Raw genomic sequence first — 23,678 nt, 5'->3', positions numbered from 1 at the left:
GTACAACTGGCATGCCCAGAAGCCATCATATCTAAAATCTTTTCAGCTGCACGGCTCATAAAGTGGATTCTAAATCACTTTCTATAATGAAACTGCGTCCACATAAAAAAATCTCAAAGGTTAAGACCCAAATGAAATGCAGGAGTAGCCCCAATGAGAACTCTGAATCAAATTAAGTATGCTTTTTCTGGCCTTATTAAATCTATTTAATTTAGAAGAAAATGTGCATAAAAACCACAATTTTTAGTTTATTCTTATTTATTTTATTTGTATTAAATAGCAAAATGTTGTGATAACTGAGCCCCAACATACCAACAAATGTTGGGTTTATTGTTAAGTAACCTTCATATTAAACTAAGAAAAACACAACAGTATCGTGGAAATTTTTTGGCGTAGTAACATCTGTACTCTTGTAACCACTGCCATACTGATCCTTCATAGACTGGGACATAGGTTCATATCACTTTTACATTCAAGAGTTTGATTTGCTTTTCAAGATTCCTCATTGTAATCAACTTAGTTTAAGAAAATTTTATTAGATCCTTATTCCTAACTCTTTACCTTATCAAATCCCTTCCATCCCCAGCCCAACTGGTCACCTAAGATCATGTATTCTGCATAGCATGACTGCCTGCCAATAATGGGCATTAGGCCCAACTCTGAGTCGGTGTCTTGTCCCTTCCTCAGCTCTTGTGCCTTGGCATAGTTGAACTGGAAATGGACACCTGAGTCAAGCTAGACCCATCAGTATCCAGTACCTGGATTCATCTGCTTTCCCCTGATGAATTTATGGATTTTGGCTGCAGACGAATCAGTTCCCATTAGTACTAGGAGATCCAACATGGGAACAGTCTTTGGGAATGTTACCCAACATGGGCAGCACAGAAGCCAAGAGAGGCCTGTCTACAGGAGGGAAGAGTGCAGCAGATGTCAATGAGGGACAGAATCAAAAAATGCAGCGTCCTCACAAAAAATAGCTTTTGCTTCCAATTCTGCCTGAAATCCGACTGCATTACCTTCAGGTAAGATACCCCATATTCTTATAAGAAATAATTACTGAGCTCATTTGAGTTGGGCTTCTGTCACTTGCAACCAAAGTTCTAATATAAAAATTATGTCCAAACTAAACACTGAAGTGATATTAAGAAACTGCCTCTAGTTTGAAATAATTTCCTAAAACAAATCAATAAACAAGACCTGATACTATTTTAAACACCAGCCACAGGCTTCCAGGTTATCACTATAAGAATGACCAGAGCGATCAAAACATCCTAAAACAAACACATCTGGCATAAATAATGGTGCTGTCAAGGTTCATCTCAGGGATGACTAAACATACACTGCTAATAAGGCAACTGTTTATGAAAATTATCAAGTGGTCAAAAGTGACCTAATAGTGAGTATAAAGCAGTTGAATGTGATTATTGTAAAGCTTATGTCAGAAATTCAAAGAAAAAAGTTATAAAACAATATGGAATGAACTGTGTTAAAAAGGAAAACAGGGAGTTCTGTCTCCTTAGGGTACAGAAGCTCGAAGGGCATAGAGCTCCTCTCCCAACACGAAGAGAAAAGTCATATTATTTACAGAATCGTAAATTCTCTTGAACCCGTCAGAGACGTGAGGCTGCAGGCAGCAAGGTGAGCTAAATTCCAAATGGTAACAACCTCCTCCCCACTTCATGTGTAAAGGCAGACACCCAAATTATTTTACCTGTGACAGAGTATAGGCAGAAGAGCCTGTAAAAACAGATAAGGAAACAGCTCAAATTTTTCACAAACTTCTAAATACGGAATGTGGCTAATATAACCAGTTAGAGTCCCTGGAGTCCCAGACACAAGGACGGGCTCCCATGTAAGCCCTTTTCCATGGGTGTGCACCCCTGTGCATGAGAAAGATGTGTCATGGGAGGGGACTAACAGAGCCATCCTCAGTGGCATGGTGCCGGGCTGTAGCCAAGGGAGAGGTACAAACAGAAAGCCCTGTGTCCCGGAAGGAATAACAGGAAGCCTTGTGCACACACAGTCTTGCACCAGGCAACAAAAAGAAGCAGGCGGTCATGGGCAAGTGCAGGAAAGTCTTTGCCATCAGGCTCGGGCCAAATGCACTGCTGCTGAGGTTATGCAAGCAAAACCATCCATCGTTAGGGGTGAGGCAGGCCATCAGCTTTGTCCTGCAGTGATATGCGGAGACATCTGTTCCCGCTGAGAGAGAGGAAGGAAACGCTCTTTTACTGGGGCCCACCCACACATGGAAAGAAGAATTTGACTGCCTTGGGGAGGAAAAGGGTCAGTGGCTCTCAGAAAAGTGTAACCCTCAGGTCCATGTGCACAGGGCCTAAGATAAAGGCTAGCCTAGAAGAATCCTTTTCCCCATCATGGACTTCTCACTGAATAGCAAGCAAGAGCAGTATCCCACTGGGGTAGGAGTGGGGATGGGGAGCAAAGTGTGTGGAGAAATCCCCTCATGGTACATATACCCAGGGTCTGCTAAAAGCTGAGTGTAGAGGACAGAAACACAGAGAACCAGTCCCAGCCACACCAGGCCACACTTACGGCACAAAACAATCGGAGTCACTGAAGTTTCTGATGTTGCTGGTATCTGAAGCCAACTACAACACAACGAAATCTGAACCAAGCTCGACTGCTCAATCCCCTGCCCTAATGACCTGATAGAAGAGGCATTACTATTTTTGAGGTTAAATATTACTTAATTTGGTCTCTACTGTTCCTGTAAACACAATTACCTGGAATTTAAAAAAGTTATGCCACATAGAAAAATAAGATAAAAATTAAACAACAACAAAGGGACTTGATGTCAAGAGATTAAGCAGTCAACAGAGCCAGACCTGAAGATGTGCCAGATGTGGGAACTATGAGGCAGATAACCTAACGTCAACTTAAGTAAAATTATGGTTGTCAGTTGAGAATACCATGCCAGGTCAATCTATGATAAGGTCTGTAACTTTCCATAACCACTAGAGTGCTGCACATGCATTTTATGCTAACATGTTTCCAGACTTTCATAACCTTGCACACAGGTGTGGATAAATCTACACAATCAGAACCAAGGCAGGCCATGCACGGGCCATTCTCTATCGTATGGCCAGTTGCAGATGCTTCCCGTTGATGACAGTTTTCTATATGCCTTCAAAAGGGATATAAGAAACTGTCAGTAACCAAGATCCAGCAAATCTACATCTAGGAATTTATCCTAAGAAAACATCAGGGCACCTGGGTGGCTCAGTGGGTTAAGCCACTGCCTTTAGCTCAGGTCATGATCTCAGGGTCCTGGGATCAAGTCCCGCATCAGGCTCTCTGCTCAGCAGGGAGCCTGCTTCCCTCTCTCTCTCTCTCTTTCTCTGCCTGCCTCTCCATCTACTTGTGATCTCTCTCTGTCAAATAAATAAATAAAATCTTAAAAAAAACCCAAAACATTAAAGTGGTAAAAGATACACACTCAAGGATGTAACGTCCTCCAGAGTTTTTCATTAGAGTGAAAAATGGGGCAAAGTGCTAATCAGTAGTGAAGATATCACAGTCTGTGCATATGTAATATAAATTATGTATGAATATGTGGTATATACACAATTTATATTTTATTTATAGTATTTACAAAAACTGTTAAGCATGCCCTCTTTTGGTGGTAATAATTATGAGTGGTATTAATTTTTGCCCTTATACTTTTGGGAACTATCAGGTACAGAAGGGAAAGCCAATGAAAAGCTAAAGACTTCTAGATCTTCTCCAGTTACACATAAAAGCATCATGGTAACTGAAAGAGAAAATAAAAATTTCAAAATTTACCATTTTAAAAACTAAGGATGTTTAATTCTTGGCTTGTAGATTACTTTTAAAGGTTAGTTTTCTTATTTTCTCTTTCTTTCTCTCCTCCTTCCTGCCTTACTCCTCTCCTTCATTTAAATTGAGGTATCCTTGACACATAACATGAGTTTCATGTGCACAACATGATTTAATATTTGTAGACATTGCAAAAGGATCACCACAATAAGTCTAGTTAACAACTGTCACTGAACACAGTTACACTCATTTTTTCTCGTGATGAGAACCTATAGGTTCTATTCTCTCTGCAACTTTCAACTCTGTGGCACAGTACTGTGAAACATGGCGGTCTCCGTGCTGTAGTTACATCCCCACGACTTACTTATTTCCTATCTGGAAGTTTTTGCCTTCTGATCATGGTCAGTTTCCTTAAATTGCAGGTGACAGAAACCCAACTCAACAGGTTTAGGCACTAAGGAGTACTTAGTAGCTCACAGGATCTGAGGGAGGGTTGACAAATCAAGCTTCAGGAAAGGAAGGAAAGCAGCTAGGACCAGGAACGGATGGAAGGAGGGGCTAGAAAGTTTTTTGGATTCTCGGCTTTGTGTAGGCTGGTTTTATTGTCCACCACCTCACAAGCCAAGGAACGCAGCCATCTACAAGTTCTAAGGCCTCACCTCCTAGTTTCCCTACGTTACAGAGCCTGACTGTCCTCAGCCCCAGGTGAGGAAGTTTCATGGAAGAACCCACACTGACCCAACCGACTTTGTATGAGACAGAAGGTCCCATTAAGATCATGCTAGAGTCAACTCGAACTCTGTGGTCAGTGTGGCCTGATAACCACTTTCTAGAAGGAATGCTGTTCCCAAAAGACAAGTGAGCATGGTGGGCAGACAAATTAGCAGGACTGACTATTCTTCAAGTACCCGATTTCATTTAAAACCTTTATCATGCTTCCATTTTTCTAACATGGTATTGTGGCAGATCACAAAAACTACATCTAAGCTGTAAAACCCTTTTACGAGTTCCTTAAAATAGATTCCTTAAAGATTGTTTCACAAACTACGAAGAACTGTCACATTACCTCATGCATAGCCGTTTAAAGGATCAGATCACTTAGGACCCAAATTACAAAACTGATAATGTACAAGGCTTCTCTAAAATGACAAAGCCTGTAAAATATTTCAGATACACTTTTGGAATATGATCATCACAAACCATCAGAGTCCTATAAATCGCAAATTGGAAATAGCAAAGTGTTTTGGAAAGAGAGACTCATTAAAAAAATATATCTTTTAAATGCGAGTCCGAGACGTAACAGCTGGGTTCTTTCTGATGGAAAATGGCAGCTTCCAGGGTGGGTGTGTCTGGGTAAGTAGATGGGTAGATACATTCCCATGCCATACTGGCAATATATACACATACATATATAGTTACAGTTATACATATAGTCAATATGTATATATACACATATGTAGTTAATAGAGGTTATATTTGGGAGTGAGATTATGAATATATAAATTTATTCTTGCTTGTTCTTTACGTCTCAGTTATCGCTAATGAGTATTTGTTACATATATAGCCAAAAAATTAAAAATGCTTTCTGTTTTGTTATCGATGACGAGCTTCTTTAAAGTGTTCAGAAGGAGCGCCCGTCTTAGTCACACATAACACCACTACTGTGCTCCAAAAATCACTGCATATCAAGTAATTTTTCGCATTCACTGGCACTGTTAGGATCACTTGAGCACTTTGATAAATCTTTTCGTAACAGAAAGAGTTGCTCTAATTTGTATCTCTCTGAAGTGTGCATTTTTGCATGGCAGATTCCCTCACTGAGGGCTTGGTCTGTATCCTCTTTCCATGACAAATGAATCCTGGGAAGATTCATGGCCTGCCCTGTAAGATGCATTAAAATCCAGGGAAATTTTAACTGTAAAAACTGCACATTACGGGGTAAATATAAGCAAGCACTAAGCGTGTTACCTGCTATGTGCTCTCTAAAATGCCAGACCAGCCTGGTGGGTAGCAAGCAGCAGTGAGGAATGAAGACTAAATTTCTATCTCATGCTCACAGACCTATAACCTCACACAATGATCACATTCTGTGACAGAGTCATCCATTCCCTTAAGAAGCGTAGGTTGGGAGAGTGTGTGAGTGTGTATTTTTACCTGCTATTAAATTGTGGAAGGGGATGCAGTTGATTTTAGGTTGCTCAGTTTGTATTCAAACAGCTGATCGGCCACGGCCCTGGAATTATCACATCAAATAGTCATTAGGGCTGTGGGAAATTGAAGGGAAGCCAGCCATGGCGCTTCTCCCCACGCATACACTGAGACACATACTGCCCAAGGGGGGTCCTAGTTCAGTGCATTTAAGGAAGTGATTGCCCTTGTTTAGAACTTCAGGGAACGTTTACGGACAGCCCTGAACTGAGAAACGAGTCCCCCTTTGCCAGTCTGGTGGAGAACAATTGATAAAAACCTCTATCTCCTCCAACAGACATGAATCCGCACCTAACACCAGAGAATCAACAGCGTATCAATGTTTCCAGCCACCTTCCATGGACGCCACTGTGTCCTCCTCTAGTCCCAGCGGAGTTTTCCATCACCTCCATCCAGCACCACAACAGTGCAACGGCCGGAGATCACTCCTGCATGAGCCAGGTAGCACACGCTGACATGACCCTTTCCAGACTGAGGAAAAAACCCCACCCAGTGATGCTGTGGTCCAAGAACGGCAGCTGTTGACAACAAAGAGGGAACATTTCAGAGAGAAAGCAATTACATAAACTCAACATTCTTGACCTGGACGGTAGGTGAGGGGCGGAAAGTAACCATCATACAGTCATATTAGCTCTCTGTAACCATCAGTCACCTTTGGTTAGAGGAACAGGGCCTAGTACCAGGGCTTCTCCTTCAAGGTGAAATTGTTCAACAGCTTCCAGAAACATTAAGAGATATTTAAGGGAGCACTACCGTTCTTCACGGGTGGCAACACCTTAGGCTAAACTCAGAGAAGACAAGGATTAGGTAGACATGCTAATCCACGGCCTTCCTCATTTTCCTGCAAAAACTGAAGAGGGGATCATGATCTGGCAAGTCCACACATTTTGACATTCTTATCATTAAGTCAACCAAGGTAAGAGATTGCATGTCTTTCATGCAGACACATTAGCGATGACTTCATAACCACTGTGGAAGAATGGAGAACTTGGAACTTCTGGGAAAAGTTCTAGAATTCTGTACATAAATTTCCAATTCCATACAAGGCTTCAGAAAAAGAAGGAAGACAGAGAACTCTAAAAGTCTAGAGACAGGTTGAAACCGAACTGGGAGAAGTTATACATTTAAAGAAACTAATGCTACTAATACAATAAATGCTTGGGGGAAAACACAAGAGAAAGCAGGAGGGGAGAAGGGCCTTGAGAAGAGTGTGTGGGGGATTTATGAAGAGCCAAGCCAAGCTGTGTTGCTCCACCATCTGTTGGAAGCCCGTCTAGCTGATTTTAGTTTTTCGTAAAAGCAATACACTGACTAGCCCTCCAAGTAATGATGACATCATAACTTACTCATCTTCCACATCAGATAGGATCTCAACCTCTTATGTTAAAACTTAGAATTGGAGTACTTTCTACGTGATTATATGTGACACCAGGTGAGTTGCAAGAAAAGCCTACACATCCCTAAACAGGGCAGTAAGATGTGTTGTGCAGGTTTATCTTACCGTAAAGCTTTGGGCCCAAAGTACATAAAGAGCTCCTTCCCCAAAGTCTGGACGCCACTGTAAACGTATCCATTAAACAGTCTCAAGGGATTCTGGCTGGGATCTTTCTTATTATTCAGTGCAGCAGCCTAGGAGAAAATACACACACACCCATGTAAACACACATACCACCTCTAAACAAAATGATAATTTCATTCTTAAATGTATTTCTATTACTTCAATAATAGTAGGTAGGTGCATCCCAATGAGAAGACTAATCTCCAGCCAGTCAAGTCATGTGATCAGCTGTTTGCATACACTCTGTCAAATTACTATGGAGTCATTTACAGAGAGAGGCCAAAAAAATTAAGTGGAAAAGAAAGTAATTGGCTCACCATCAAAATGAGTTTCTTCCAGGACCCTAGAGCTCTGCATATATGAAAAGAAAATACAGAAAAACGTTGTAACGGTTTTAAAACCAAAAAAGGAGAGTCTTCCATTTCTAGAAGCATAGCTGAGTTCCCTGAAAGTGCATTCTGATCGAAACAGCTAAAAAATAGTGGAAAAAAATAGTTTTACCTATAATGATGAACTCAAAAGCGAGAAAGGAACAGTAAGAGGTTGAAAAACAAGTAAAAGAGGGAGAGAACACCAAAGAGAAGCAGCTCTCTGAAGCAGGCTTCTGTCAGAAAGGTATTTCTGGGCCCCAAGGAAGGGGTTTTCAGTTTTCATGGTCTTGTGGGGTGTAGGGCATCAGGGGTAAAGACAGGGCTCTACTGAGTGATGGGATCTAATGCACGATCTGCTCTTCTCTCCCTCCTCAAACTACAATGGCAAGAATAAAGGAAAAAGAAACTCACTACTTCTTCCTCCCATCACTATGCAAAACCGAACAATATATTGTGAGGATTACAGTATAGGTACTAACACTGTAAAGATCGAGGAAGTTATAAACAAAATATCAATCAGCCTTTTTTGTGGGGCAGGGAACGGAATGGGACTGGGTTTAGATATTGGTAACGTTCTTTTTCTGGATGGGCAGTGGGTAAACTGGTATTCTTTGCATCATTATTTTTCATTCTTGAGAAGTGTTTATAGATATTCTTTAATCTGTACTCAAAATATAATAAAAATTTAAAACTATCATTAGTTATAGATAGCCTATAGTTATAGCCTAGCTGTTCTATAAGATATAATAGGTACATATAATTATATTTACACATTAACTCTTAATCTAAGTGAATATCCTCACATACTTCTAACCTTTCTTTCCTTTTTCTCAAATGGACCTATGCATTCCCAGAAGATCCAGGATAAATTCTTGCTGGCGCTGGGGGTGCAGGTAGCGGTGATGGTGACAGGGAGATAATTATAAAACAACTTTAGACATCATCTAGAAGCAAGTCATAGCTTCCCTTCCGCTTATGGTAGAATGATATTCAGTGATTCTCAAACATTTGGTTCACAGACATCTATCATTCTAAATAATTAAGATGATATGTCCACTCTATTCTTTACTTTCCTAAATTGGCCCTTGTTAAGAAAAAAAAAAAAAAGACACATTATAGTATTTAGTTCAAAGGAACAGAAGGATAAAAGATTTTTTTTATACACCCCTCCCCAAAAAACGAAAGATTGCAAACAGCTAGGGACTGAATTTTGTCCCTTCCAATACTCAAACGTTGAAACTCTAGCCTCCAATGGGACTGTGTTTGAAAACAGAGCCTTCGGGAGGTACTTAAGTTTTTGTGACGTCATAGGGTGGGGACCGATCCAGCAGGATCAGCATCCTTGTAAGAGCCTGAAGAGAGCTCACTCTCTCTGTCCTGTGTCCTCAGAGGCTGTGCCACGGGAGACGGAAGTGGTGTCTGCAAGACAGGAAGTCAGCTTGCACCAGAAACCAGACTGGCCTGAGCCTTGACCTTGGACTTCTGGCCTCCAGAACTGGGAGAAAATAAATCTCTGTAAGCCTCCTGGGCAATGTCACTTGTCATGGCAGCCCAGGCAGACTAAGGCCAGAGCAGACACCATTCTTCCACGAAAGCCACGTTCAGTTATGGCTACACTGATGTTAGAGTCTCCCAGCTGCCCGACGTTCAGGGGACCAGCCTCACATCCCTCCTCCACATAATACGAACTGGGGATCAGTCACGTGCTTGGAGGGACCAAGGAACCAAAGCACAGAAGGGATTACAAATGGCAGCCTTCCAGTTCTACCCAAACCACAAGAAGAACCTGTGGGAGATTCTAGCAAGAGGCCCTCCAGACATACATGCCATCATGTGCTCAGAACATCTGCCTCTGATTCCTTTCCTCTTTCTTGGTTGAACCCCGGGACCTAGCAGTGATCACCAAGCCCTCTCACAACAGGCTGGAGGACCCAGGGAAGGAGGAACACACTTACACACATGTCTCGTTTTCCTAAATGAATCTGCGAGAGCCCTGAATTGAGAAGCACCAGGAGTCTTGATATTTTCCTGCCTAACAGAAGACTTCACCTGGCCACAGAGCCAAGTGTAGACTAAGAGGGTGGGTTTCAGTGCCGGTTTCCAGGACAACAAAGTAGTAGGTAAAAAGTTCTTCTAAATCAGCCAGGATGCTTTGAGGATGATGATATACAGAGCAGACACAGATCTGTTGTGAGTAGGCTTTGCCTCAGCATAGACTAGGTTTGATGCATTTCTGGATCTTAGATTTAAGGTCCTAGCGACATTTAAAAAACCTTCATTTCTAAATTGTTTTCCCCACCACCCCCATTTGAGCAATCTCTTACCCTCTCCCCATACTGTTTCCTAGCAAGTGGTCTCAGCCACGCCCTGCAAAGTCCTTCAGCTGCGGGCAGAGTTCCCCGAACTCGGGGATCCATCTGATCCCGTTTCATACCCATGGTCCCATGCTGCGGCTTCCCTGAGAGGGAATCTGTGACCACTGCCGCCACAGTGTGTTCATCTCCTTTAGTCCTCCAAGTTTTACAGGTTCATCTAAAACTCAGCCTGTCTCCAGAGCGCTGGGAAGGCAATCACACGCAGTCTGTCATGCGTCCATCCCCCTGGATGCATGAAAAGGGGCCTGGGGCCTGGAACATTGCCCATCTAGAGACATAGAGCCCTCAGAGTCTATTGCCTTGGGAGGAAGTATCGTTCCCTCTTCCAGGCTTGATGCACATCCCCAGGTGTGCCAGGGGCTCTCAGGCACGACCCCAGCTTTCTGTATGGCAGACCCCGGGGGAGGGCTTGGCATCCTTCCACCCCCACACCAAGCGGGGGGAGTGCAGTCACACTGTCCATGTGTCCTGCAACCGGGATCTACTGGCTGTGGGGACCCACGCCTTGTGAGGGGCTGGATCTCTGCTCTCTCTCACGTCGGGCCCTAAGCACACCCTGGACCACTAGAACCTGCTGTGCCTGATTTCCCAGCAACTTGGATCAGGATCAGGCGCTGGTTTCTTCCAGTGGCACTTAGCTGCCTTTTAGCCTTGGCCACTGTCTTGTTAGAGTCTAGCCTTCCACACAGCCCGACCCCCAGGGAAGAGTGATGGTTTCTCCCAGTACTGCCCTGAAGCTAACCTTGCCCCCTACTAGTTCACCCAATAGGAAAGCGCGGGAATGAGCTGCGCTCACCCGACCGCTTCTCTGTCCCCTGCTCACACCTCCTTTCCTCCACTTTACCCAGCTTTACCGGGTGTTATCAGGGCTCCTGGCAAAGAGACAGACAAAGTAACCTTGAACTAGGCAGGCTGGCACGACACCTAATAAAACAGTACACGAGTCCCAGTCGTCTCCTGTGAAGTCTGCTCACGTTGCCAAATGAACAGCTTCGAAGAGCACTTGCTCCACTCAGGCTAAACTCACCGTCGACAGCAGCCACAGTTCAAATTCCTCACTCTTCATGGGGCTGGGTCCGTCATTTGATGCCCCCTGACAACAACGGTGGGATGTGACATCTGCAAAGTCCCTCGCCATTGAAAATGCACCGTTCATGACTGTTCATTGGATTCATTCATTCTAGAAAGGTTGACTGACCTTCCACTGTGTATGAGGCTTGTTCTAGATGCTGGGGATGGATTAGTGAGAGAACAAGAACAAAAACCTCCTGCCTTCACGGAGCGTATAGACTTCCAAGCAGGAGAGAGTAGGTTAATAAACATAATGACAGTGCGTTGAACCATTTGGGAAAGAAATCGAGATGAGAAAGAGAGATCAGGATTAGGGGAGGGTGTAGCAGGTTATAATTCTAAGTGAGGCACTCATAATCTCATGAAGGAAATGGTTATCTGAGCAGGTCTCAAGGGGGTTTTGAGTGAGCCATGATCCACCCGTAGGGAACAGGGATGCAAAGGCCCTCCAGGGAAGTGTTTCTGATAACAGCGAGCAGATCAGGATGGCCCACAAGGGAAGGTGTAGACAGATGAGAACCAGACCGCCTGGTCCACAAGGTACACTCTACAGACTGGCTGCTTCTCTGACACAAATGAAGACGAATTAAAATATGATCTCCATTACTTTTTAAAATGCTCTCTCTTAAACTGCTGGGTTGGATTCTGGCTCAGGAGATCAGGGGGCAAGTGGTCCAAGAACTCCGAAGAACCACTGCAGAGACCCACACAAGAGAGGAAGGAACTCGGGGCCAATACTGAAGCGGCAGAGGCGGTGAGAAGTGGCCGGATTGCTGGACAGATTTTGAAAGTGGAGCAAAGAGCATTTGCTGGCACACACTGCATGCGGGAGAGTTTTGGCCTGAATTATGGAAAAGACAGTAGCGCTGGCAATGGAGATGAAGATTTGGGTGGAACTGGAGGGGAGAGGAAAGTGAGGCTAATTTTCAGGTAAGTTGAGGTGAGACCTCGAGCAGGCAGTAGGGCATGGGATCTGGAGGTCAGGAAAGCGGTCTAGGCTGCAGATGTCAATGTATCTAGTCATCAGCATGCAGATGGCTTCTAAAGCTTCGAGACTGGAGGACGTCAACAGGAGAGGGAGTACAGAACACCAAGAGAAGGGACCAAGAACGGTGGGCTAGGACACTGCCATGTCCTGGTGGTGGGGATAGGAGGAGGAATGGGAAACCGTCAGGGAAAGGAGGAGGAGAACAGCACAGGGGAGACGGCAGCCAGCCAGGAAGGAACAAAACCCAGCAAGGGCGCTGTCCTACAAGCTAAGGAAGAAAAGTTTCGAGGAAAACTCGTGTCCGGTACTGTTGGTACCTCAAAGTCAGATGAAGACCGAGACCTGACCACTGGATTTAGCTGTGCAGAGGTGATTCGTGACAAGGCTTTTTGGAGAAGTGACAGAAAGCAAGAGCCTGGCTGAAGTGGGTGTAGGAGGCTACGAGAGAAGAGGCATCAGAGGCACTGAGGCGGTGTGAACACGAGATGCTGTCCAGGCTAACACAGGGACGTGGTGATGGCTGAGGGGACGTAGAGGCAAGAAGGTTTGTTTGCTTTAAGATGAGACAGCTCAGGAGAGAGAAGAACTGTCATGTAGGGGACACGATGGCTGAAGCGATGTCTTCACTAGGCGAGGAGAGACAAGCTCAAGGACACATGGGGTGTGTTGGTCTTGACAGGAACATGGACAATCCACCTACAGCATCAGGAAGAAGGCAGCTTACATGCGTACAGACGCTGGTAGGTAGATGTGCTTGTGCAAATTCTCTTGTGGTTGATACGTTTTCTCAGTAAAATGGAAATCAAACTATCAGCTAACAGGAAAACCCCAGGACCCTGCCTCCTCTATAGGTACATGTAGCGCCTAATAATAAGATTCATTTTTGCCAGATTCTGACATGATTCCCAATAATCATTCACAAGTAGAGGCCAATGGCTTGACATAAATGGTGTCTGTCCTTCCATCCTGGAGACATCTATGTGAAAATGTCATTAAAACCTCACTGTTTAAGACCATGTTGGGTATCCTTCATTGCTTACATTGACTTAATGCTCGTCAGTGGATGTTTTTAATCTTATTATAAGGAAGTATCCATTTGTATTTGCCTACATAATCGGACTTACTAGGATCATAACATTCCCTGATTTTTTACTTTATTCTCTGCCTTTTGAAAACCCAGATTGTTTTCGGGGAAGTTTTCCACTCCATAAGGACTAGTGGTCACCGTTAAGGGGCTAGATTAGACCAGCTGTCCCATTATCAAAACATCCGAATTTAATTCAGCAGTAATACCTCATGGGGTTTTATTGTAATTGGTTAAAAAAAATATTTAAGAGCACAATTCATATCACAATTTCTGTGCCACCCATTCTTTGAACCACTCTACAATATACGTTTCAGAAGAGAGCCATCAAAAGAAACAGTAAAAACCAGGTTAAAAAAACATATGGGTTTTAATAAAAACCACTGCCTTTTTTTTTTTAAATCCAGGTAGTCAGATGTCCTAGAGCTCCAACTAATGTCTATCAAAAAGAAATTCAAACCTAGCTTATCCTGATTTCTATCCGAGATTTCCCTCCCAGGGAATGTTGAACAATCCACAAAAGGGGTCTATAAGGTGCTGCCCCAGGACTGTCTGGAACCTCACTGTGGGGAATTTGGATCCATAGACAGCTTATGGAGAGCACAGCTGAAACATCCTTTATTACCAATGCTAAGGGGTAGGTTAAAAAAAGTTTTTATACCCAGGATTAATTCCTCAAGGCATCAGAGATTGTCCTGTTGCAGACACATTACTGTCAATGGTCAGAGATTTTAAACTGTCTAAGAGATCCAACCATGGGAAGTTTGGCTATTTAGCAAAAGAAAGTCTCAGTGAATGGCCCTCCAAAACTTTATGGTTACTGGACCACATATTTAAAAGACCAAAGGGGAGTACATGCCCTTTTAAATAAATTCTGTTGTGCTTAGGAGGATGAATCCAAAAATATAAAGGCTGATAGACTTAAAATGCACAAGACCATTAAATCTCTTAACATAGCCGTCAGTGAAAAGTGAACTATGTCCTTCTGGCTGAGAGGGCCTCAAAGAGAACCACAAACCAAACCCTTAAAGGTGTACTATAGGTCTTATTTTACTGGTGTTTTACCCTCTTCTCCATGACTAAAAATAACACACGATATGATAAAAAAAGAAAAAAAGAAAAAAAAGACATGTTGAAGAGGTCATGAAACTAACACCTCTCCACAGACTGAAAAAGAACATGTTGTGGCCCAACAACAGTGCACAGGACGACACAGAGGCCAGCAGAAGGGCAAGAACAGGAAGGACAGCAGGTGCGGCAGAAGTCGCCGTGGAAATAGACCCGCAACTGTCAAAGGACTTCAGTGCGGCTGAAACCGTTCCAGCTACAGATGCTGCGTGACCTTGGCTGGAATACATTTCGGAATTATTTTTTGAATACTTGATGAGGTGTTTGGGAATTAAAATGAAATGTTAGCATAAACTCTTCCTTGCACACACATATAGATTGCATTTCTCTCTAGTACTAGGATTTCCCCAGCTGGGAGGCCCGGTAATCTTGAGGCTTTCCCCTGCCAGATCCAGCAACCACTGTCATGGCACTTTCCATATGGAACGAGTGTTTGACTGTGACTTACGTTTCTCCTCTGACTGCCTCTAAGCTCCATGGGGACAGCAACTATGGTGTTTAACTAATACTGTTGAGAGCTTCATACAATGCCTGGAGCGAAGTAAAGATGTGTGGGATTAATTAGATCCCTCCTCATTCCCCTCCGAAAACTACCCGTGGCTTTAAAACATAGGCTCACTCACAGCATAATGCATATACGTGTCCAGTCACCACGTTGTACACCTAAAACTAATGCAACACTGTGTATCAACTATAATTTAAACATTAAAAAAAAAAAATACAGGCTGTCTCCCCACCTACCGTTCCATCCTTACTTAACCTTTCCCAGGATCTCTTGGCAAAAATTTCTACTCTACCATCTGTTTCATCTCCTCTGAAAATTATTAACAACCCAGTCTCTTGTTTTCTTTCTTTCTTTCTTTAAGATTTATTACTTGAGAGAGAGCATGAGAGAAAGATCATGCGATCAGGGGGAGGGGCAGAGGGAGAGAGAAAATCCCAAGCAGACTCTTGGAGCCCAACAGGGGGCTCGATCTCATCATCCCAAAACCACAACCTGAGCTGAAATCAAGAGTCAGATGCTCAACTGACAGAGCCACCCAGGCACCCCCAGTGTCTTGTTTTCTTTTCTTTCTTTTTTTTTTTAAAGATTTTATTTATTTGACAGAGAGAGATCACAAGTAGGCAGAGAGGCAAGCAGAGAGAGAGAGAGAGGAGGAAGCAGGCTCTCCACCCAGCAGAGAGCCCGATGCGGGACTCGATCCCAGGACCCTGAGACCATGACCCGAGCTGAAGGCGGAGGCTTAACCCACTGAGCCACCCAGGCAGCCCCAGTGTCTTGTTTTCTAATGACCTGCAAAGGAGTGAAGCTTACATATTAGAGGGCCACTTTCTCATAAGGACCAAAAGCTAGATGGGAGTAAAATACTGTATTAACCAGAATATCCCATAAAGTAAGCTTTATGAAAAGGTTTAGGAATTCTGTTTAGGAATTCTTCAGGGGAAGGGATTTAGGAAAGGACTGATGTATTTTCAGCAACCAGTGTTAGCATGCCCTGGTTTCTGTTTGAGATGTTTACTCCACATTTAAATGGTTGCTTTAAAACACGGATTCTAATGCTTCGCTTGGGTTTTGAGGGCAATGATACATGAAGATCTTTTAATTCAGTTGTCTATCATTTGGGCACTAGACTCAAGTTACCTGATTCCCGGCACACTATCATTTTTAAAATAATCAGTGTTGGAAAATATACATAGGATATAATAAAATTTTCGACTTATGACTGACCATCTCAAGCACTTTCTTATATTTTTAGTCTTTTTTTAAAATTCCATTTTAGGAGGAAATTCTTGTATACCCATGATGGTTTGTTCCGCTTATTTTGAGAGCTACTGTGTATGAACTGGCCAAGGCTTTTGAAAGAAACCTAAGGTTTGCAAGATATTCACTTGTTCTACAGTAGAATCTGGGGTTATCACCTCTTTGTATGAGCTCCAGCTGCCTAGACGAATTCAAAAATTAATTTCCACAAGCCCATTATCTCTGTTATAACTATACACAAATGCCCAATATACGCTTGACTTCCTCACACGGACCCTTACAATTCTGTTATTGTGTGATTTGAACATTTCCTCCTCTCCGCCCCAAAATAGACATGAAAATCTTCTATGCCACAATTTTAAGTATGATTGAGAAGGGTTCACCTTCCCATTTTCAAGTGGCTTAATAATATGAAATTGTCAAAACAACATATATCTTCAGAGACAGCCCATGACTTATTGTGCTGATTACCATTTATCCTGCCTATCCATGGGTGAACAAGGAAGATGAACTTTTCAGAACACAGCAAGACTTTTCTATAGATAAATGTTTCAATTCTAGTGCAACTATATATTTTCCCCACAGAGAAAAGAAAATACCACATTTACTTTCATAGTCTCTCCTCCTTTTTTGCCACATGCCTCTTTCTCCCCTAATACAACAACACTTTGCTAATCAGAGGTCACTTACCTACCAATTTAAACCATCAAAGAACCTAATTTTAAAACGGTCTCTAAGCACCCAAAGAGAGGTCTTTAGGTTCATACATCAAAACATATTCTACAATTTTTTAAAGAGCAGAGCCTTCAAGCATTTACCCAGAGGCTAAATGCTTTGTACATAATTTGAGGGCACCAAATGATTGCAAACCCTTCATTAAGGAAAAGAGCGTTCCTCCAATATATGGGTCTGGCAAGAAAGCCCTATCTGGGATAAAACAGAGCAAATAATTACCAGGACACTTACTTTGCTAGACACTAAGCTAAGAGTTTCATGCATCTTCTAATCTAATCCTGACCAAATCAGCAAAGATGTGAGTGTATCATCTCTATAGGAGAAAGTAACAAAAGACCTAGAATTCAAAATCAAGATGGTCAGGTGCTCTTTTTTCTACATCAAACCAAATACTTTGCTGTTGGATTAAAAGCTACAGTGGCCATGAAAAAAATCACCTTCCTTAGTCTCCTCATCTGTAAGATTGTTACCTGTTCTCCATTATCCTTTGTTCCATGATTCCATGTGAGGCTGAATGCTGATAAAAATGACCCACAGTCACTAAGGTGAATCCATTATCAGTCTGCGTTTAAAAAGGTAAGGGATCATATAATGCATGTTCTCGATCATGGGTATCTCCCCTACCAGGTTAGTATCATATTGCACGTCCTATAAAATTATAAAACCCCTTTGTATTGAAAGGCATAACCTTCCGTTAGCTAGAAAATGAATCTCCGTGAATTAGCTCATCCCTTCATACAATGGCACTAAAATGAGCAATGATTTCTTTCTTCCCCACTATGAACAAGAGGAAGAAAGGAGGAAATCTTTAATTGTGTGGCTTCACTATTTTCTCGTGGTAGGAACTGTCACATATCATACATAACAAAATACACACACTCATAACGAAAGAGTCCTGACTGAATTTAGTTTTAAATCCTTAATCATTTTGGGCTATTCAAAACTCTTCTGTTCTCCATCCATTTAAAACATTTATTAAGTGCCTACTCTCTTCAGGACACTGTGAAGGACATAAAAAGATGAGAAAGCGTTGTTATCATATTGAATACATGTATCAAGTCTTAAAGAGGTATAGAACAGCGGGAGCCTCATGTTTCAAATGAAAGGAATGCTTATAAATAAACTGTTTCATATCCCGATTGGTGAAAAGGAGATTGAAAACATATGCAGATTACACACTGGACTTGCCTGAAACATTGTATCCACCCAACAATTAAAATCGGAGGATTGGCTCTTAGCAGCTCATCAACCAGAAATGTTCATTGATATTCCGATACTGTTTCTTACCATAAGGTTCCACGAACTCCAGCAGAGTTTTATGCAATGTGCTTACACAGTGGCATAATTTTATGCTGACAAGACGGTGGATCAAAATTTAGAGAAAGAATATAACGCATGCATGACTAGCAGATGCTGAGATCTCGGACGGGTAGGCTTCTTCAAAATGAAGATCAGTTGTCACAAGGAGACCCACATTAAAGCGTGTTCTCTCTGAACTCCAAACTGAAGCCAAAAGCAAGGAACACTATCTGATATACTAACAGGTTCATTAATGCACCAGCTACGTAGGTGGGGGTTTTCTGGTTGGTTTTTCAGTACAGTGATTACCTGAATTACTTTAAATCCCCACTCACTATTTCTTTAACTCTCCTTTTTTTTTTTTTTTCATGTTCAGTGCAATGTAAAGAATATAGTATGCAGTTGTTAACTTACTTTTAAACTCTGCCTTGTGGAAACTAGTGACTTCAAGACAGCAGCAGAAACATTTAAACAGCTTTAACTCCCTACCATAAATGCCTGGGAAACACGGGGTCATCTGTTACAGTAATGACCATGTTGGAGATCAGTGACAACCTACGACATTTCGATTAAATTTACTATAAATTCAGCAACCCTCTAAAATGCAAAAGGCCCTTTCTGTTTATGAAGATTATTACTGTTATTATTATTGTTATTTGATCAAAGGCGCAGCAAATGAAACCATGGCAAAATATTTACTATTTTCCCAATAACCACAAAGAGATTATTATTAATTCCATATTGATTTTCAAATCCAGTTCCTAAAAAATCAGATTCTTGATCCCAATCATAAAGACGTATTCCAATTTTTAATACCTCTTTATGTCAAGGTATTAAACAGAACAGTTTTAAAAGCAGGCCTTTTTTATTTAAGGGGTATAGCTTACTTAGTACTGCTTCCGAGAGATGTTAACAATTGCCCAACAATTAATGAAGCATTTGCGTTCTATTATCAGGTTGCACTCTCTTGTACAATCTGAACAGAGGATTTTAAGTCCTTAGAAGAGAATTCTCAGTGAAAGTAAACTGATAATTGAACAAAACTACAAACGGTGGGTAGATATAACCAAAAACCCAAGGTCTCACTTTCCTAGTTAATAATCACTACTACCTATTAGGCAATGTGGTGTTTCTGCCTCTGAATTATCCACTTTCCCACTGAATCTTTTAAAAATGAGAAAAGCTATAGTTAAGAGAATAGGCTTTGGATTCCAAAAGACGGAACCCCCCTCTTTAACCCTGGTTCTACCCATTGCTAGTCCTGTGATCTTGGGCAACTTAATTAAACTCCCTCTGGACCTCCCATTCCTCAACTGTGGAATCATAGGGTTATTTTTTCTCCCAGCTACATGAAGTGTAAAGGTTTTTCAAATGCTGTTAATGCTTTGCCACCAGGGATAACCACAACAAACTTCAAGGAAACATTTCGGCTCTTTTGGCCTGAATACCAAGGTGGTATTTATTTAAAATAATAAGTTGGATTCTCACAGGAGGAAGTTTATCTCATTCATCTGTGCATCCCCAGGAGCTAGCATAAAACCTCACACAAAACACAGGACTGTTGAATGATGTAAATCATGATATCCATACACATATTCAGGCCCTATCCATTTTTTTTTTTTTAAGATTTTATTTATTTATTTGACAGAGAGAGATCACAAGTAGGAAGAGAGGCAGGCAGAGAGAGGGGGGAAGGAGGTTCCCGGTTGAGCAGAGAGTCCGATGCGGGGCTTGATCCCAGGACCCTGGGATCATGATCTGAGCTGAAGGCAGAGGCTTAACGCACCGAGCCACCCAGGCGCCCCAGGCCCTATCCATTTCTGAGCCCTCGCTGCCTTTGCTTCGGAAATAGCAACTTGGTCCCCTCTTCACCTCCACAGCCAGCCCTCCCCCCTGGATTCCTGCAGCCCTCTCCTAAGTGAAGGTGCAGTATCAACTTTGGCTTCCCCCCAGTCTTTTATTTTTCCTTTTCAAGATAGAGTGACCTTTCCAAAGTGTGAGTGGATCTCACCACACTCTGAAGACCCCTCTCCTCCATTACTTGTAAGATAAATACAAAGTCCCTAACCAGGTCTACAGAGATCTCCATGGTCTGGCTCCAGCCCAGCAACCTCAAACGACCTACCTTCTAGCCCATTCTCTGCTTTTCTTTCAGTCCTTCAAACATTTGAAGCTTTCCTCCTTTGCGAATGCTCTGCCTAACGTGTTCTGCCCGCCAACACCCACCCCCAGGTGTTGCTCATTCCTTCTTCCCCCTTCATACCTCAGTTTAATTGTCAGCCAAGCCTCTCCTGACCTCCCTGAGTCCTTACAGAACCATGAAGGAGAGCCTTCAGAGAATTTATCAATTTGTATTTATGTTCTTAATGATTGCCCGTGTACCTTCCCAACGCCAATGCAGGCTCCACAGGGGAAGTGTCCGTTTTGCTCCCTAGGCAACTTGAGTATTTAAAATTTTGTGGAATGCGTGATTTTTTTAATAAACATTAATATTCTAAGAGAACACTCAAGATCCAGCCCAGTGGTACCCTGACCTGATTTTGAGAAACACCACAGTAAAAGAATAGGTGCAGAGCACTTAACAACATAGAGAGTTAAAATAAATAAAACACAACAAGTTGGAAGAAGATGCAAAACTTATTCTCTTCCAGTAGTACCCTGACCTGATTTTGAGAAACACCACAGTAAAAGAATAGGATGCAGAGCACTTAACGACATAGAGAGTTAAAATAAATAAAACACAACAAGTTGGAAGAAGATGCAAAACTTATTCTCTTCCAAGTTTGAAAAATATTACTTTCTCAGACTCTCATTTCTTTCAAGTTGCAAGCATATGCTAATTTCATAGCAAGCCGCTTTTCCTTCAGGGACCAAAGGCTAGGAGCGAGTTTTGCAGGAGAAATTCAGTACAGCACAATATTGCATGCATCCATGAAATACAATCATCCACACATCTAAAGGGCTTTTAAGGCATGATGGCTTAAACAGAGTATTTTTAGTACAAGTCCTAAATTCTTAACAAATGCAAATCACACCATCTGCAATGAATGCCTTGAGTGGTCAGAAGCTGTGCTACAATATATTTTAAGAAAAAAGAAATTCACTTAAGGGAGGCAGAGCTGGGTTCCATAGCCCTTTCATTAGACGGCAATATTAAGTTGAGTGGGAAGGTCAGTGCTAAATTTTCTGTGTGCAGTTTTAGAATTATACGTTCATTGTGCTACACTTATCAACTGCAGAATAGTAGGCAGGCCAGAAGCTGAAACTTCATGCTAAAAGCTCATTGTCTTAAAAATGTGAAGGAAAAATGGGGAGCTCTGATAATATTAACAGCAGAAAATGCACCTACAGACGCCAGGAGACCATCTTTTGCTGGGTTACAGCAAGTTAAGCAAAGTGATTCGTAATAAGACACCTTCGACCAGTTCTTGCCTGGGCATCTCTCTCCGGCAGCCTTTGCTCAGCCGTCCAGCCCTGTCTAACCACACAGGCGCGTGAGCACTGACTAGTCCCTCTTACAAATTAAAGGTAGAGAAACGCTAAGCCCCAGCGAGCCTGTTCCAGAGCAAAGAGATGACCTTTTGGGCCCTGGAAACCCAACGGGGTCTTTATTCCACTGTCCCCTGCTGACCCCATAGCAAATTACATTAAGGGCTCACCTGGGAAGAGACCACGGCCAGCGAGGCTGCGCGAGGCAAGACCTGGCCTCCCAGGCTCTGCAGGGCGCTTCCCCGCACGTCCGTCACCGCCTGGCCCGGGCGCACTCGCGCCCGTATTTTCTCCCCATTTAGAGTACAACCGGGTCCTTCCACCATCTCCCGGCCGGGGCTGTGGCTCGCTGGTCGCAGACCCCGCGGAGAAAGCCGCTGTGTATCTGCGTGGAGAGGAAGTTCAAATCTCCCGCGCTTCCTGCACCGCCTCGGCCGCCAGGCCCCGCCCAGCTCGGGCCCGCCTGGCCCCGCCCAGCCCAGGCCGGCCTGGCCCCGCCCAGCCCAGGCAGGCCTGGCCCCGCCCAGCCCAGGCAGGCCTGGCTCCGCCCAGCCCAGGCAGGCCTGGCTCCGCCCAGCCCAGGCAGGCCTGGCTCCGCCCAGCTCGGGCCCCGCCCGGCCCCGCCCTAGCCCCTCCCGGTGAGGTCCGTCCGACCCCGCCCCAACCCGCCCACCGTGCGTGGAACCCAGGGAACCCCGCTAAACTGTAAGGGCCCAGGCAATTGGGACCTCAGAAACTCAAACCTTCTGCTTTAAGGTTTTGCTCTTGTCCTTGAACTACTCAGTACACGTCCATTTTGTGATGTTGTCCTCTAATTCTGCCCTAAAATTCAAAGTCGTCTCAGTCTCCGCAGGCTTTGGTTCTTGTATGCCCTGTTCAGAAGTGGGTAAGGAAGAGAAGGACTCAGAAAAAGGTGCTTAGAACAAGCAACGTATATATTTTCTCCTGTAGAGTTAGCATATCTTCGTAAATGTGGCTTTATATGCCAAATGTATTTTAGTCTCTATTAAAAACCCTTTCATTTTTTGAGATAGCTGAGCTAAGAGAGCTCTACCCAAATTCATCAACCATTCTTTTATGGGATGCCCCAGATGAATGCTATTTGAAATTGCTTTGTAAAAGGCAGGGCTCTATACAAATATGAAGGCAATGCATAGCTTTTCAAATTTACACACAGACGCATACATATAAATACACGAAGCTAATGACTCCATACAATTTTTAAATAATAAGAAAACTAATCTTTTTTGAAAAATAAAATACAGCACATTAAAACAGAATGTTAATCTGTGATATAATCAGCCTATCACCGTGCTGTAGTTAAACCAGAAGAATAGTAGTTAAACCTGAACTCAAACATTTAAGAAGCATTAAATCTTTCTCTTTGTGGGGAGAGATCAGTGATCGAGTTAGCTGGATCACATTCAGGATTCTTTGTACTTTACTCCCTTGTTGAATTGTTGTTTACTCTTCTAGGTCAAATTATTAAATGATCGAGAAAGAATCCTCCTGTTCATTGCAATCTAAATTCAGTCATAATCTCTGCCCTTTGCTGGAGGAAAGTGCTATACACCTTATTGCTTCTACCTTTGTATTAATTATTTGTCGCTGCCTAGTAAATTATCCCGTTTTTTTCTTTTGGAGTTCCTGCGGGTCAGGAACGTGGCAGTGGTCTGGCTGGGTGGTTCCAGGTCAGAGTTTCTCAAGAAGCTGCCGTGAAGATGTTGGCCAGGGCCGTGGTCACATAAAGGCTGGATTTTAGCCAGAAGATCCACTTCTGAGAGGGCTCCATGGCACAGCTGTTGACAGGAG

The 23,678-nt window shown here is 43.0% G+C and overlaps 1 protein-coding gene across 1 annotated transcript in view; it reads right to left on the bottom strand.

The window, feature by feature from the left end:
• Positions 1 to 22,243, bottom strand: part of NEIL3 (nei like DNA glycosylase 3) — a 46,694-nt gene extending 24,451 nt beyond the window's left edge. Inside the window, exons 1-2 of the mRNA XM_032869848.1 lie at positions 22,037 to 22,243; positions 7,508 to 7,635 (exon numbers count right to left, since the gene is read on the bottom strand). Of these exons, the coding sequence (XP_032725739.1) occupies positions 7,508 to 7,635; positions 22,037 to 22,192 (284 nt within the window). The 5' untranslated portion in view covers positions 22,193 to 22,243. The remainder of the gene's footprint in view (positions 1 to 7,507; positions 7,636 to 22,036) is intronic.
• Between the last annotated feature and the right edge of the window lie 1,435 nt (positions 22,244 to 23,678).

This window comes from Lontra canadensis, unplaced genomic scaffold (assembly GCF_010015895.1).
Source record: "Lontra canadensis isolate GAN:19392208 unplaced genomic scaffold, GSC_riverotter_1.0 scaffold39, whole genome shotgun sequence".
Taxonomy (NCBI): domain Eukaryota; kingdom Metazoa; phylum Chordata; class Mammalia; order Carnivora; family Mustelidae; genus Lontra; species Lontra canadensis.
Note: the sequence above shows the minus strand (reverse complement) of the source record. Positions and strands in the feature narration are given on the sequence as shown.